Source organism: Nannospalax galili, unplaced genomic scaffold (assembly GCF_000622305.1).
Source record: "Nannospalax galili isolate Female #2095 unplaced genomic scaffold, S.galili_v1.0 scaffold33, whole genome shotgun sequence".
Classification (NCBI taxonomy): Eukaryota; Metazoa; Chordata; class Mammalia; order Rodentia; family Spalacidae; genus Nannospalax; species Nannospalax galili.
In genome coordinates this window covers 4,374,022-4,388,569 of record NW_008335436.1, presented here as the reverse complement: position 1 = coordinate 4,388,569, position 14,548 = coordinate 4,374,022, and the positions used below count along the sequence as shown (strand labels likewise).

Here is a 14,548-nt window from a genome sequence, read left to right as displayed (position 1 = left end):
TGCATACAGAAACTGGACCAATATCTCTTATGAATATCGATGTAAAAAGACTCTAGTAACATGTAAAGAAATGTAAAAGAATACACATTATGACCAAGTGAAATTTATCTCAGTAATGAAAAGATTCAATCAATGAAATGCACTATACTTATTAATAAACCACAATAATCTTATTATCTTATTATCATCTCAGTAAACACAACATCTTTTGAAAATATCCAATATATTTTCATAGTAATAATTTTCACCAGGAATAGAAGGGAACTCCCTGATAAAGAGAATGTGCAAATTCAAAACAGAACAAAACAAAACACCTGAACAACTGATGTCACACTTGATGGTGGAAAACTCAATGCAGTGTCAATGAACTTGGAAGTAAGATGAAGATGCAGCCTCTTACCAGTTCTACTCAGCACAGTAGCAGAATCTCTAGCCATGAAAATTTTACAAGAAAAATAAATAGTATCCAAATTGGAAAGGAAAAAGCTAAACTTAATCTGTTGTTAGAAGACATGACGTTACATACAGAAAACCCTAAAGCAGTCAGAAAAAATATAAAAAATTAAACAAGTTTAGTCCATATTTTTTTTTCAGTCTATTGTATTTTCATACAATTAGCAACCTAAAACTGTAATTACCAAAGGCAGGAGAAGGAAAAGACAAGCACAGTTCTATATGCAGTATTTGTGAAATATCCATCTTTATCTATATACCCAGAATATACAAAGAACTCTAGAAACTAACTATAATCGGAAAAAATCCAACAAAAGCTGGAGAAACATTTGAACAGACTTTACCAAGGAAAACAGATAACTATCACAAATCAACACATGAAAATAAGTTGAACCTTATTAGTTATGAGGTTATATACTTAAATTCACAGTAAGATGCTCAAACAAACCTTTTAAGTGGGTAAAATTAAGAGAAAGTCATACCTGATCATATCAAGCATTGGGGACTGTGGGCTACATCCATGTGTTGGAATACTAGGCAGCAATAAGAAATAAACTACTAATGCCACCAGACAACATGATGGACTTCAAAATAATTATGGCAATCGTTAAAATCTAGATAGAAAGGGCATACACACAGCATAATGCTAAATAAATGTCTTTAGAAAGTGCAAGCCAACATATAGTGACAGCACATCAAGGATCGTCTGACAATAAAGAATTGAGGGAAAAGTTACTAAGACTATAAGGAAATTTTTGCAAATGATGAAAATATTCATTATCTTTGTCATACTGTTGACTTTGCTCAGGTGCATGGAGAGGCTTTAAGAGGGATGCAAATGAGGAAGGGCTCTAAATATGATCAAGATATATTGTAAGAAATTTGCAACAGATTAAAAAAGATATATCACTTGACACAGTTTAAGTATTTGTGTGTATGTGTATGTGTTCTTTAATATTCTATGCATAATAAGTGTGAATAATAAGGTTTAGTTATCAATCCTAAAAATTTAACATTACAGAACAAATGTCTCATGATGGTGAGAGGACAAATGAAGATAAACATAATTGGAACTGAAAGTCTCTTTTAACGATCTTAAGCCTTAGCACCAGCAAGAAGCTCCTGGACACAGTGTCAGCAGCTATAGTTCAGGCAGTAAAGACTAGAGCAGTCTGTAAAGACTGGCTGCCTCAGTTTACAAATCTTAGCAACACTAGTAATGTCTTATGTGACCTGGGAGAATTACACAACTTATTTCGATGTTTAAGGTGGGAATAAATTGTGTTTCATGGTTTTCCAGTGGGAACTGGAACAGAACATATCCCACAGGAAACAAACAGTACCCCAGATTATAAATAGAGATAAAATGATGAAGTTACAATGTCACTTGATAATCTCCAATAAGCAAGTGGATCACCAAATAATAGGCAATAACTGCTAATATCTCACAGCAAAATAAAATCAGCTATTTTATAGTCTTTTTTTTTTGTCTTTTTGAGACAGGGTCTCCTTGTAGCCCCAGCAGTCCTGGAACTCACTATGTAGACCAGGCTGGCCTCGAACTCACAAAGATCCTCCTGCCTCTGCCTCCCAAGTGCATGCGAAATCATGCCCTTGATTAAAGAAAATGTAACTGCCTATTCCAAATAAACAAACAAATCTGAAACTGCCCAAGACATCAGTCTTGAGTACCAAGTCATTGGACATATAAGCAGAACAAGCCATGTCCATACAATCTGCAGCATGCAGACACAGGAAACTTGAAAAGACAAACACGAAGTCTCTTTGCTAAAAATATCAACTGGGCCCAGCATGGTAGCGCACGCCTTTAGTACCAGCACTCAGGAGGTCAGAGACAGGCAGATCTCTGTAAGTTCAAGGTGAGCCTGGTCTACATAGTGAGTTCCAGGACAGGTGGGGCTACAGGGAGACCCTGTCTCAAAAAAAAAAAAAAATCAACTGCAACAATCAAAAAATGCAAGGAAGAGAAGAAAAAGACAAAAACCTACAGATCAAAAGCAATCTATCAAGGTGGGGTATAGTTCAGTGGTAGAGCACCTGCTTAGTATGTGTAAGGCCCTGAGTTCTATCCCTAGCAGCACAAAACAAAACAAAAATGACATCACCATCACTACTCAATGTGTAGACATCAGTGAGGTGTTATCAAAAAAATAAGTTTGTAAATTGTAAGACAATCAAGCTAGAATGTACTACTACATAGTTGATGATATTAAGGAATTATTATTATTATTGAAAGAAAATATAATAGCATTTTTGCTTATGCTAAAATATATCCTTTAGAATACAGAAATATTGAGGCTGGAGAGATGGCTCAGCAGCTAAGAACATTCACCGTTCTTGCAGAAGACCCGGGTTCAAATCCCAGCACCCACATGGCACCTAACAACTGTCCATAACATGAGTTCCAGGGGATCTGATAGTCTCTTCTGTCCTCCGTGGGCATTGCACTACATGGGTGCACTTACCTACATGAAGGCAATACACACATACACATAGAATAATATTTTAAAAATTAATAAATAAAATATTTTTAAATGAATGCAGAAATATTTACAAATGAAATGATGTAGTGCTTTTCATTTTAATGGAGAAACAGAGAAAACAAGTTCAGCTTTGAATTTAAAATAATTATTAGTTGGACCCAGGGTTTGACAGTTAAGTAATACTATTTTCTCTCTATCTATGTATGCCTTTGAAATTGTCCCTAGTAAAACTGACCATCTGTTTAATCTAAAACATTAAAAATATAGATTATGTAAACTCCAACCTCTTCTGCAGTTATTTTCATCATAATTTGTTATCGTGGTCATGAGTATAGCTAGCAGAAGATATCTGTACTATGTGCACTCTATCTATGAGAATTATAAACTGATTAGCAGAGTGATCAAAATCAGATAAGCAGTTCCCGTTAAATGCATTAAACTGTTCCAGGCTTTATAATAGCCTGGCCACTCTGGTATGAACCCATGATCCTGCTGTGAGCTACAAGGGAACAAAGGTCTTAGCTAACAATGCAGCATGGCCACATTTGGGAAAAGCCAAGAGTCGGGGTTATTATCAGTGATGCATGTGGGAAAGCAAGAAGTTCCTTTGGCTCTGCTTGTGTTCCCTCCAGGTGAAATAGAGGCACCAAGAGATGACTGTAGCTCTCTGCCACTGCAGGTGCTAAACGTGGTGCTGACCAGGAGCCCTGCCCCGTCATTTTCTCCTCTTTTTCACAAGCTATAAGCAATAGAGATTGCATACCTTGTTTACATTTTCCAGAGAAACCAGGCTTGTCACCCACAGGTGCTTGAGCCTGGTGGCATCTGAAGTGATGGGAAGTGCTTCTTGCAACTTTAAATTCTCTCCCCAGACTCCTAGTAAGCCTTCTTTACTGATGGTCAGGTAACGACGTGAACTTTTTAAGAAAACTACTTTCTGAATGGTGTCCCTGTGTTTTCCTGGGAGGAATTCAAGGTCCTTCCACTGAGGAACCTCCATTGCCTTTGTTCGTTCATCTCTTTCATAAAGCGATAACAGTATAAATGAAGTCAGCTTGTCCCAATCAATGAAGCCATCCTGGGCCACATCCACCTTGTCAAAGAGCTCCCCATATTCTTCCTTTGTGCCCCAACCAACCGTCTCTGTCATCTTCTGCATGAATTCTTCTCTGGGCATACAGATGGATTCACTTGGCTCTGGGGACTAGAAATGGAAATAAAGAAGTAAGAGAGCAGAGGAGATCATCACGGAGAGATGAGCACCGAGCTGCCTCGAGGTCATATTTAATCATCAGTTTTTGCAGCATGAGGAGAGTGCCTTTTACTTCACAGTGGTAATAGACCTACGTGAGGCTGTACTGGCAGACAAATAATTTAGAGAGTTAGAAGGGGGGACCTCAATTACAAATGTCCTTATACATGGAACTGTGAAATGTGAGACTTAGGGAATATGCACTAACGGAAGCAGAGGTTGGAGGGAGGTGGGACTTTTACCCATGAACCTGGACAACGTGAGGCCAGAATTCTTGCCCAGAGCATCCAGAAGGAAAGCAATCTCGACAACACCCTTGTTAGTTCAGTAAAACCTGTTTTGTATTTCTGACCTCCAGACTATAAATCAATGCAATGGTGTGTGTAAGCCACTAAGTCTGTGGTAATTTTTTATAGCAGCAAAGAGGACTTCATATAGCAATTTATAGAAAATGGGCTAATCCCTGAAAGAAAGGGCTTGAAGAGCCAGTAAAATTGCAACATGATGAAATTTTATTTTGAAAGCAAGAAATCCACTTCTGTAATTAAACCATTACAAAAGACAGTGAAACTACACAGTTTTGATTTTTGCTTTTCATGGTTAAATTGAATAAATAATCTGCAAACTATAAATTAGCAGACACTAAACCATTGCTCCTACAGGAAACACAAGATCAAGCTTCTGCAAATGTCTAGTCACCCCACTCTCATAAACTGCTAATTACATAATTTTATTTAATGAGTTTTTCTGTTGCAAGATACCTTATTTAATATTATTGTTAACTCTTCAGAACTGAATTCATGATCAACAACAGTATGACTCAGGCCTGAATCAAGATAGCACACTTATTTTCTTGGCAAAGTATTTCAGAACCTTCAAGAGCTTTGGAACATGGCACTACTCCATCACTACACTCAGGAACCATTTTAAAGAGCAAATCGCCAACAGAAGAAAGAGAAAGAAAGAAAGAAAGAAAGAAAGAAAGAAAGAAAGAAAGAAAGAAAGAAAGAAAGAAAGAAAGAAAGAAAGAAAGAAGGAAAGGAAAGAAAGAGAGAGAGAAAGAAAGAAAGAAAGGGAAAGAGAGAAAGGAGGGAGGGAGGGAGGAGGGAGGGAGGGAGGAAAGAAAGAGAAAGAGAGGGAGGGAGGAAAAGAGAAGGGAAGTGTAGAAAACTCTGGGTAGATGGAGAAAACACTTACTGGCATTACAGTGTGAGAGCTGAAACAAGAAGGCAGAATGGACCCTGTTAGTGAGCTTAGGAGACTCCAATTTCCACTACTGTCTACATGCCTATGAAGGACCATGAAAATACTGAGTGGTGATCTAGAATTTACAAAGAAATTTGGAGAAGTAGGTAATTCCACAACTAATTCAATTAATTAACTGTTTCAATTAATATCTAGAGTGAGATTTGTGATGAAGGAATCAACTCTCCTTATGTAGAAACCAGCGAGTGAGGATGTACTGAGAGTAAGAAGTTCGCACTGTAGTGCTGGTCAGACCAATGTACATTTTGTGTGTTTGTTTGGGACCTTTTTGCATCTTCATATATACATGCAGTGATGATTTGTTTTCATTCATTTGCTTCCTGTGTGTACTTTTGATCCCGGATCTGTCAGCAAGTAAGAACTATCAGCAACTGTGTCATTGCTTGGCCTTAATTAAGTCATTTTGTAAGAGGGTCAGCAGCATCAGTCACACGAGCATGATTATGAAGATGAACTGAGGTATCATTGAACAAGACCAGGAGAGAGTAATCTGATGGCTAACAGAGGTAAGTTTAGCCTTTTAATTAACCAAGGTTTCTGACAAATAGCAGTGAATGCTTTGATAATCGGAACCCATCGAACTTACTTTTACTAAATTATTTTTACTCTGGAAAAGGTTTTGATGGAAATGTTTCAATGGTTCAGATTTTGACTATAGACAAAGATACCTGGACCTAAGCGCACTCCATCTGAAGCAAAGTTGACAACTGCTTTTGAAAATTAAATCAGTGGTGGTCATTATTTTAAACTGCCAGTGAATGGCATGGCTCTCAAAGCTATACTGTCAGCACACTGCTAAAACAACATTTTCTAGAACATTTTAAAGCAGACTCTCAGTGTGTTTTCTATGAGGTAATAACTCTTTTGTATTGCTAAGAACAGGAAACTGGAAAAATATAGAAACAATTTCTTTTGTACATTCAAGAATGTGGAATTACAAATATAGCATAAATAAGAAATTAACTTCCCCTAAGTAACATAAGAAGCTAATTACATAGTAGGTTGGTCACTCATTACCTGTGTGGGTTTTAAGCTTGAAAATTAAACTGGTGTCCCACTCTAGCCTTGAGCCCAGGCCCACTCCTTTCTTCCCCCTCCTGTTTTCCCCCCTTGATGTCTGGACTAGCTTCCTAACCTAGACTAACTCAATCCTCCAGTTTAGTTTGTGAGACCCGCCACATGCCCACCTTGCCCTTCGCCTCCTGATCTGCCTACTATCCTTGTAAGTCAGATCCCGCCCACTGTGCCTTGATTTCCCTGCACCCTGAGCAGCTCCAATCTCTCCCCAAACTGTCCACTTTCTAGCCTTGTGCCTAGGCCCACTCTTGTTTTTTCTGCCCCCATCTCTGGACTACCCTCTTAGTCCAGATCTGTCCACTGCATCTGGATTCCCTGCATCCAGACTAGCTCAAGTCTCCAACTATTTTTGTTAGCCTCTACAGGCTCTTTCCACCCCTGTCTTGCATGCCACCAACCTGCTACTATCCAGACCAACCTACTGCCCTGTGAGAACCTGAAGCACACACCAACTAACTTTTCATACCTGAGCAAAAAACAACCAAGTTATGTCAACAATATAAACAAACCAAAGACAGAATAGAATTTCCTATCAGACACACAACCAACAGAAGACATCCATATGCCCAAAGAGCAATGAAAAATACAAATAATATGAATAACCAAGAGAGTATGTCCTGAACAAAACCCACCAGCCTTATAGACATGTACTACAATGAGAATTACCAAGAGGAACCGCACAATGCAGAATTTAAAAGAACAATCATAAACATGATCAAAGAACTTAAAGAAAATGCAGAAAAACAACAAATTCAAAGAGGACAGGCATAAACTTAAGATGGAAGCTCAAGAAAACATAAATATACAGCTGAATTAAATAACAAAGACAATTCAGGGCTTGAAAAGTGAATTCACAAAAGAGATGCAAATATTGAAGAAAACCCAAGCTGAAATGAAGGTAGAGTTGAAAAACTCAATAAGCCAATTTGAAATGACAGCAGAAAGTCTCACCATTGGAATGAATGAAATGGAAAATAGAATGTCAAGACTGGACAACAACGTTGAAGAACTGGACTCATCAAACAAAGACTATGTAAAAAAAAATTTAAAACCATAAGAATGGAATATGTGAGAAATGCGGGACACCATGAAAAGAACAAATCTGCACATCACAGGCATACAGGAAGGAGAAAAATCTCAGGTCAATCCATTGACCAGATCCTCAAGAGGATTATGGAAGAAAACGTCCCCAAATTAAGAAAAGACGTACCTATACAGATACAAGAAGCACATAAGACACTAATTAGGTAGAACCAGAACAGAAATTCCCTGTGGCATATCACAGTAAAAACACTAAATGTACAGAAAAAAAGAGAGGGCACTGAAAGATATTAGAGAAAAGCAAACAGGAAAACCCATCAGAATTACAGCTGACTTTTTTTTTGTTGTTTTGTTTTTTTCGACAGGGTCTCCTTGTAGCCCCAGGCTGGCTTAAACTCTGCCTCCCCGGTGCTGGGATTAAAGGAATGCACTACCGTGTCTGGTTTACAGCTGACTTTTCAGTGCAAACTGTCAAAGGCAGAAAAACCTGAACCAAAGTATTACCAGTCCTAAATGACCATGGTTGCCAACTCAGAATATGTTACCCAACAAAACTATCTATCATAGTTGAAGGGGAATGGAAAAATTTCCATGGCATGAATAGGCTGAAAGATTCCATGTCCAACAAAACAGCCCTACAGAGAATACTTGAAGCAATACAAAGGACTGAAGATAAGAATGACTCTACTCAAGAGGTTCCAGAAAGAAAACAATGGAAGGCATAATTACAGAAACACAAAATAGGGCCAAGAACACAAACAAATTAAAATGGCAGTAAACCAATACACATCTTTCAATAATAACTCTAAATATCTCAACTGGTCTCAACTCCCGAATCAAAAGATACAGGCTAGTGGAATAGATTAAGAAATAAAATCCATCATTTTGTTGTCTTCAAGAAACTCATCTCATCATCAAGGATAGGCACTACCTTGGGGGTAAAAGGATGGAAAAAAATATTCCAAGAAAATGGCACTAAGAAGCAAGCAGATGTCGCTATTCTAATATCTGAAAAAATAGACTTTGAACTAAAGCTAATCATAATAGATAAAGAGGTTACTTCACTTTAATCAAGGGAACAATTGACCAAGAAGATATTACAATCATGAATAGATATGCACCAAACTCTGGAGCACCCAAATTCATAAAATCAGTATTCAAAGACTATAAAACGGGGACTAATCCCAACTCAATAATAATAGGTATCTTTAATACCCCACTATCTTCAATAAACAGGACAACTGGAAACTAAAAGCTGGTTCTTTGAAAAGCTAAACAAGATAGATAGACTCTTATCCTAATTAATAAAAAGAAATAAAGAGCAAATCCAAATTGACAAAAGCAGAGATGAAAGGGGAAACAGAACAACAGACACCAAAAAATCCAGAACATTGTAAGAGAATACTACACTTCTACACTCTATTAAATTTGAAAGTCTAAAAGAAATTTTGAATTTCTAAATTCACAGAAACCACAAAATTTAAGAAGAGATCAGTATCTTAGACAGACCCATAATAAATAAGGAAATTGAAACAGCAGTATAAAACCTCCCAATGAAAAAGCATCAAGGCCCAGATGGATTCACAGCAGAATTCTACCAGACATTCAAAGATCTACAACTAATAGTTCCTGAAATATTCAAAATGGAGATCTCAGCAGACTGCCAGAGAGTGCTGAGATCTTGCCTCCCTTTGGCCTCTCTCTGACAGAGAGACTGAGAACACAGGGGACTGCCTGATAGCCTCCAGATCCTGCCTACACATGGTGGTGAGCTTCCCTTAATTGCACCATACCCATCCCCCTACCTGGGATTTTGTGAGGACCCTCCCAAGGACCCAGGGCATATCTGGCTTTGGTAGGCTAAGGTTGAGATTCTAGCAGACAACCTGAGAGGGTGGAACGCCTGAGAGCACCTAGATCCTGCCTCCATATGTTGAAAGAAGCCTGCATAAACCTGACCGGAACCTGAACTGGGCATCTGTGGGTATTCCTGAATAGCTGATCTGAAGCCATCAGTTCCCGCCAAATTAAACCTGAGAGAACTTGAACCCTGTACCAACCAGCTTTACATAACCAATAAAGAAAGGATAATTCCAACAGAAGCACACTTCAACTTAATTCTCATATCAGAATCATAAACAACAAAAGAAATTCATATGCCAAAATCACAACAAAAGAAAAATAAAATGGAAAGCCAAAACACTATGTCCCCACCAAACTCCACCAATCTTGTAGAAGAGTTCTACAAGGAGAACCCCCTTGAGATAACCCAGGACACTGAATTTAAAAGAACAATCATAAACATAATCAAGGAATTCAAAGAATTTAAAGAAGACATGGACAAACAAATCAAAGAACTAAAAGAAGATGGGGATAAACTTCTGAATGAATTCACAAAAGAAATAGAAACATGAAAGAAAACTCAGTCAGAAATGAAGAAGGAAGTGCAAAACTCAATAAGCCAACTTGAAACAATAGGGGAAAGCCTCACGACTGGAATGAATGAAATGGAAAACAGAATATCAACACTGGAGAATAAAGTTGAAGAATTGGACCACTCAAGCAAAGATTATGGAAAATTTTAAAACACATGGGAATGGAATATTCAAGACATGTGCGACCGCATTAAAAGAACAAATCTACAGATCATAGAAAGAGAGGAAGGAGAAGAATTTCAGGTTAATGGTATTGACCGGATCTTAAATAGGATTGTAGAAGAGAATTTCCTGAAGTTAAGGAAAGAATTCCCCATACAAATATAGGCAGCACATAGAACACCAAATAGAGAGGATCAGAAAAGAAACTCCCTATCACATATCCTAGTAAAAACACTAAATGTACAGAACAAAGAGAGAATACTGAAAGCAACAAAAGAAAAACAAGTCAGATATAAAGGAAAGTCCATCAGAATTACAGCTGACTTATCAATGTAAACTATGAAAACCAGAAACAGAAGAGCCTGGACCAAGGTATTTCCAGTTGTACATGACAATAGATGCCAGCCCAGAATACTTTACCCAGCAAAAATGTCTATTATAATTGAGGGGGAAAGGAAATTCTTCCATGACATGAATAGCCTGAAAGAATACATGTCCACAAAGCCAGCCCTTCAAAGACTACTTGAAGCAATACAGAGAGCAGAGAGAGAAACAACTATATCCTAGGAGGAATGAAAGAAAATTAATAAAGGTATAATTGAGGAAACACAAAATTAGACAGAGAACACAAACAGCAATCAAAATGATGGCAACCAATACATCGTTCTATAATAATCTTAAACATCAATGGACTGAACTCCCCAGTCAAAAGACACAGGCTAAGCAAACGGATTAAGAAACAAAATCCATCTCTTTGCTGTCTGCAAGAAACCCATCTAACCTTCAAGGACAGGCACTACCTTAAGGTAAAAGGGTGGAAAAGAATATTCCCAGCAAATGGTACTAAGAAACAGGCAGGGGTTGCAAGTTCTAATATCTGACAAAATAGACTTCAAAGTAAAACTAATCAGAAGAGATAAGGAGGGTCATTTCATTCTGATCAAAGGAACAATTAACCAAGAAGATATTACAATCCTTAACATATATGCACCAAACTTTGGTGCACCCAAATTCATAAAAACAATACTACAGGACTTTAAGACACAGATTAACCCCAACTCAGTAAGAGTAGGGGACTTCACTACCCCACTGTCTTCATTAGACAGGTCAACTGAACAAAGAATTTAAACAGAGAGACACCTGAATACAGAGAGTTAACAGAGAGACATCTGAATTAAACAATACCATATATCAAATAGACTTAACAGACATCTACCGAGTAGTCCACCCAAGCACCAAAGGACATACTTTCTACTCAGCACCCCATGATACCTTCTCCAAAATCGACCATATGTTGGGGCACAAAACAAACCTCAACAAATACAAAAAGACTGAAATAATTCCATGCATTCTATCAGACCACAATGCAATAAAATTTAAAATCAACACCAAAAGAATCCCCAGTAACTACATGAACACATGGAGATTAAACAACACACCCCTGAATGATGAACAGGTCAAAGGAGAAATTAAGAAAGAAATAAAAATATTCTTGGAAATTAGTGAAAAGGACAATACAACACAACAAAACCACTGGGACATGCTGAAAGCAGTCCTTAGAGGGAAATTTATTGCTCTAAGTGCGTACATTAAAAAATTAGAAACAGCTCAAATAAATGACCTAACACTGCAACTCAAGACACTGAAAAGGCAAGAAAAAAATGAAACCCAAACTCAGCAGAAGAGAAGAAATAACAAAAATCAGGGTAAAAATTAATGAAATAGAAACAAAACAATTCAAAGAATCAATGAATCTAAGCGCTGGTTCTTTAAAAAGCTGACCAAGATAGACTGACCCTTAGCCCAGCCAAAGGAAAGAAAGAGCAAATCCAAATCAACAAAATCAGAAATTAAAGGGGAAACATCACAACAGACACCCAAAAGATCCAGACCATTATAAGGGAATATTTTAAAAACCTATATGCTACCAAATTTGAAAATATAAAAGAAATGGATGGATATCTATTGGATTATAGGAACCACCAAAGTTAAACCAAGGAATCAACAGTTTAAACAGACCCATAACCTATAAGGAAATTGGAACAGTAATACAAAGCCTCCCAACTAAAAGAAGCCCAGGCCCAGATGTATTTACAGGAGAATTATACCAGACATTTAAAGAAGACCTCCAACCAATACTACTTAAGTTATTCAGAAAGATAGAAATGGGGAGAATCCCCACATTCCTTCTATGAAGCCAACATTACTCTAAAACCCAAACCAGGTAAAGACACAACCAAAAAAGAAAGCTACAGACCCACATCCTTAATGAACATATATGCAAAAATTCTCAACAAAATACTTACAAACTGCATACAGACACACATCAGAAAGATAATCCAACATGATCAAATCGGCTTTATCCCAGAGATGCAGGGATGGTTCAATATATACAAGTCAAAAAATGTCAATAATCATATAAATGGACTCAAAGACAAAAACCATATTGTCATCTCAATAGATGCAAAAAGGGCTTTTGACAAAATTCAGCATGCATTTATGTTCAAAGTTCTTGACAGAATTGAACTGTGGGGAACATACTTCAACATACATAAAACTATATACAAGAAATCCACAGCCAACATCATTCTAAATGGAGAAAACTGGAAGCTTCCCATTAAAATCAGGAACCAGACAAGGATGTCCACTGTCTCCACTCCTTCTCAACATACTACTTGAAACTCTTGCTAGAGAAATAAGACAGGAGAAGGAAATTAAAGGAGTACTAATGGGAAAAGAAGAAGTCAAACTATCGCTTTTGACAGATGATATGATACTATACCTACGAGATCCCAAAACTTCTACCAGAAAAGTCCTAGAACTGATCAACACTTTCAGTATAGTGGCAGGTTATAAACTCAGTCTACAGAAATCAGTAGCCTTTCCATATACCAATAACAAGCAATTGTTAGAAAGAATATTGGGAAATGCTCCCATTCGCAAAAGCTGCAAAATAGATAAATAAATAAAGTAAATAAATAAATAATAAATAAATAAAATATCTTGGAATAAATCTGAACAAAGACACCAGAGATCTCTACAATGAAAATTTTAAATCATTAAAGAAAGAGATTGAGAAAGACACCAGAGATGGAAGGACCTCCCATGCTCATGGATTGGCAGAATTAATATTGTGAAAATGACCATCCTACAAAAAGCAATATATATATTCAATGAAATCCCAATCAAATTCCCCATGACATACTTCACAGAATTAGAAAAAATAATCCTTAAATTCATATGGAAGCACAAAAAACCCCGGATAGCCAAAGCAACCCTGAGTACAAAGAGCAATGCTGGGGGGATTACTATACCAGATCTCAAAGTATACTACAGAGCTATAGCCTTAAAAACAGCATGCTACTGCTGCAAAAATAGACACATAGATCAATGGAACATCATTGAAGATCCAAACCCGAGTGTATGCAGTTTCAGCCACCTGATTTTTGACAAAGGTGCCAAGAACACACAATGGGAAAGACAGCATCTTCATCAAATGGTGTTGGAAAAACTGGACCTCTACCTGTAGAAAAATAAAACTAGATCCTTATCTTTTACCCTGCACAAAAGTCAACTCCAAATGGATCAAAGACCTCAGTGTGAAACTGGAAACCCTGAAACTATTAGAAGAAAATATTAGCAGTAATTTACAAGATATAGGTGTAGGAAAGGATTTTCTAAGTCAGACAGCAGATGCTCAGGAGTTAATGTCAACAATCATCAAGTGGGACCTCATTAAACTGAAAAGCTTCTGTACAGAAAAAAAAAAAAAAAAAAAAAAAAAAAAGTCAAACAATAAAAAAACTGAAGAGAAAGCCCACAGAATGGGAAAAAATCTTCACCAGTGACACATCTGACAGGGGTTTAACATCCAGAATATATAAAGAACTCAAAAACAAAGAATCAAGAAACCAAATGACCCAATTAAAAGATGGGCAAAGATCTAAACAGAGAGTTCTCAAAGGTAGAAATAAAGATGACTAAGAAAGATCTCAAACAGTGTTCAACACTGTCAGTAATTAGGGAAATACAAATTAAAGCTATCCTAAGGTATCACCTTACCCCAATCAGACTGTCTAGGATCAAGAGAACAATGATACCAAATGCTGGTGAGGATGTAGAGAAAGGGGAATGCTCATTCACTGCTGGTGGGATTGCAAACTTCTGCAGCTTCTATGAAAAACAGCGTGGAGAACTCTTAAAAAACTCAAAATGAACCTACCATATGACCCGGTTATACTACACCTTGGTATATACCCAAAGGACTCATCCTACTGTAGAGACACTTGTACAACCATGTTTGTTGCAGCTCTTTTCACAATAGCTAAGAGATGGAAGCAATCTAAGTCCCCCTCAAC

The 14,548-nt window shown here is 37.2% G+C and overlaps 1 protein-coding gene across 1 annotated transcript in view; it reads right to left on the bottom strand.

The window, feature by feature from the left end:
- The window catches only part of Wdr49 (WD repeat domain 49), a 178,656-nt gene that overhangs the window by 120,202 nt on the left and 43,906 nt on the right, over window positions 1-14,548 (bottom strand). The window contains exon 4 of the mRNA XM_008830150.1: window positions 3,721-4,161. Coding sequence (XP_008828372.1) covers window positions 3,721-4,161 — 441 coding nt within the window. The remainder of the gene's footprint in view (window positions 1-3,720; window positions 4,162-14,548) is intronic.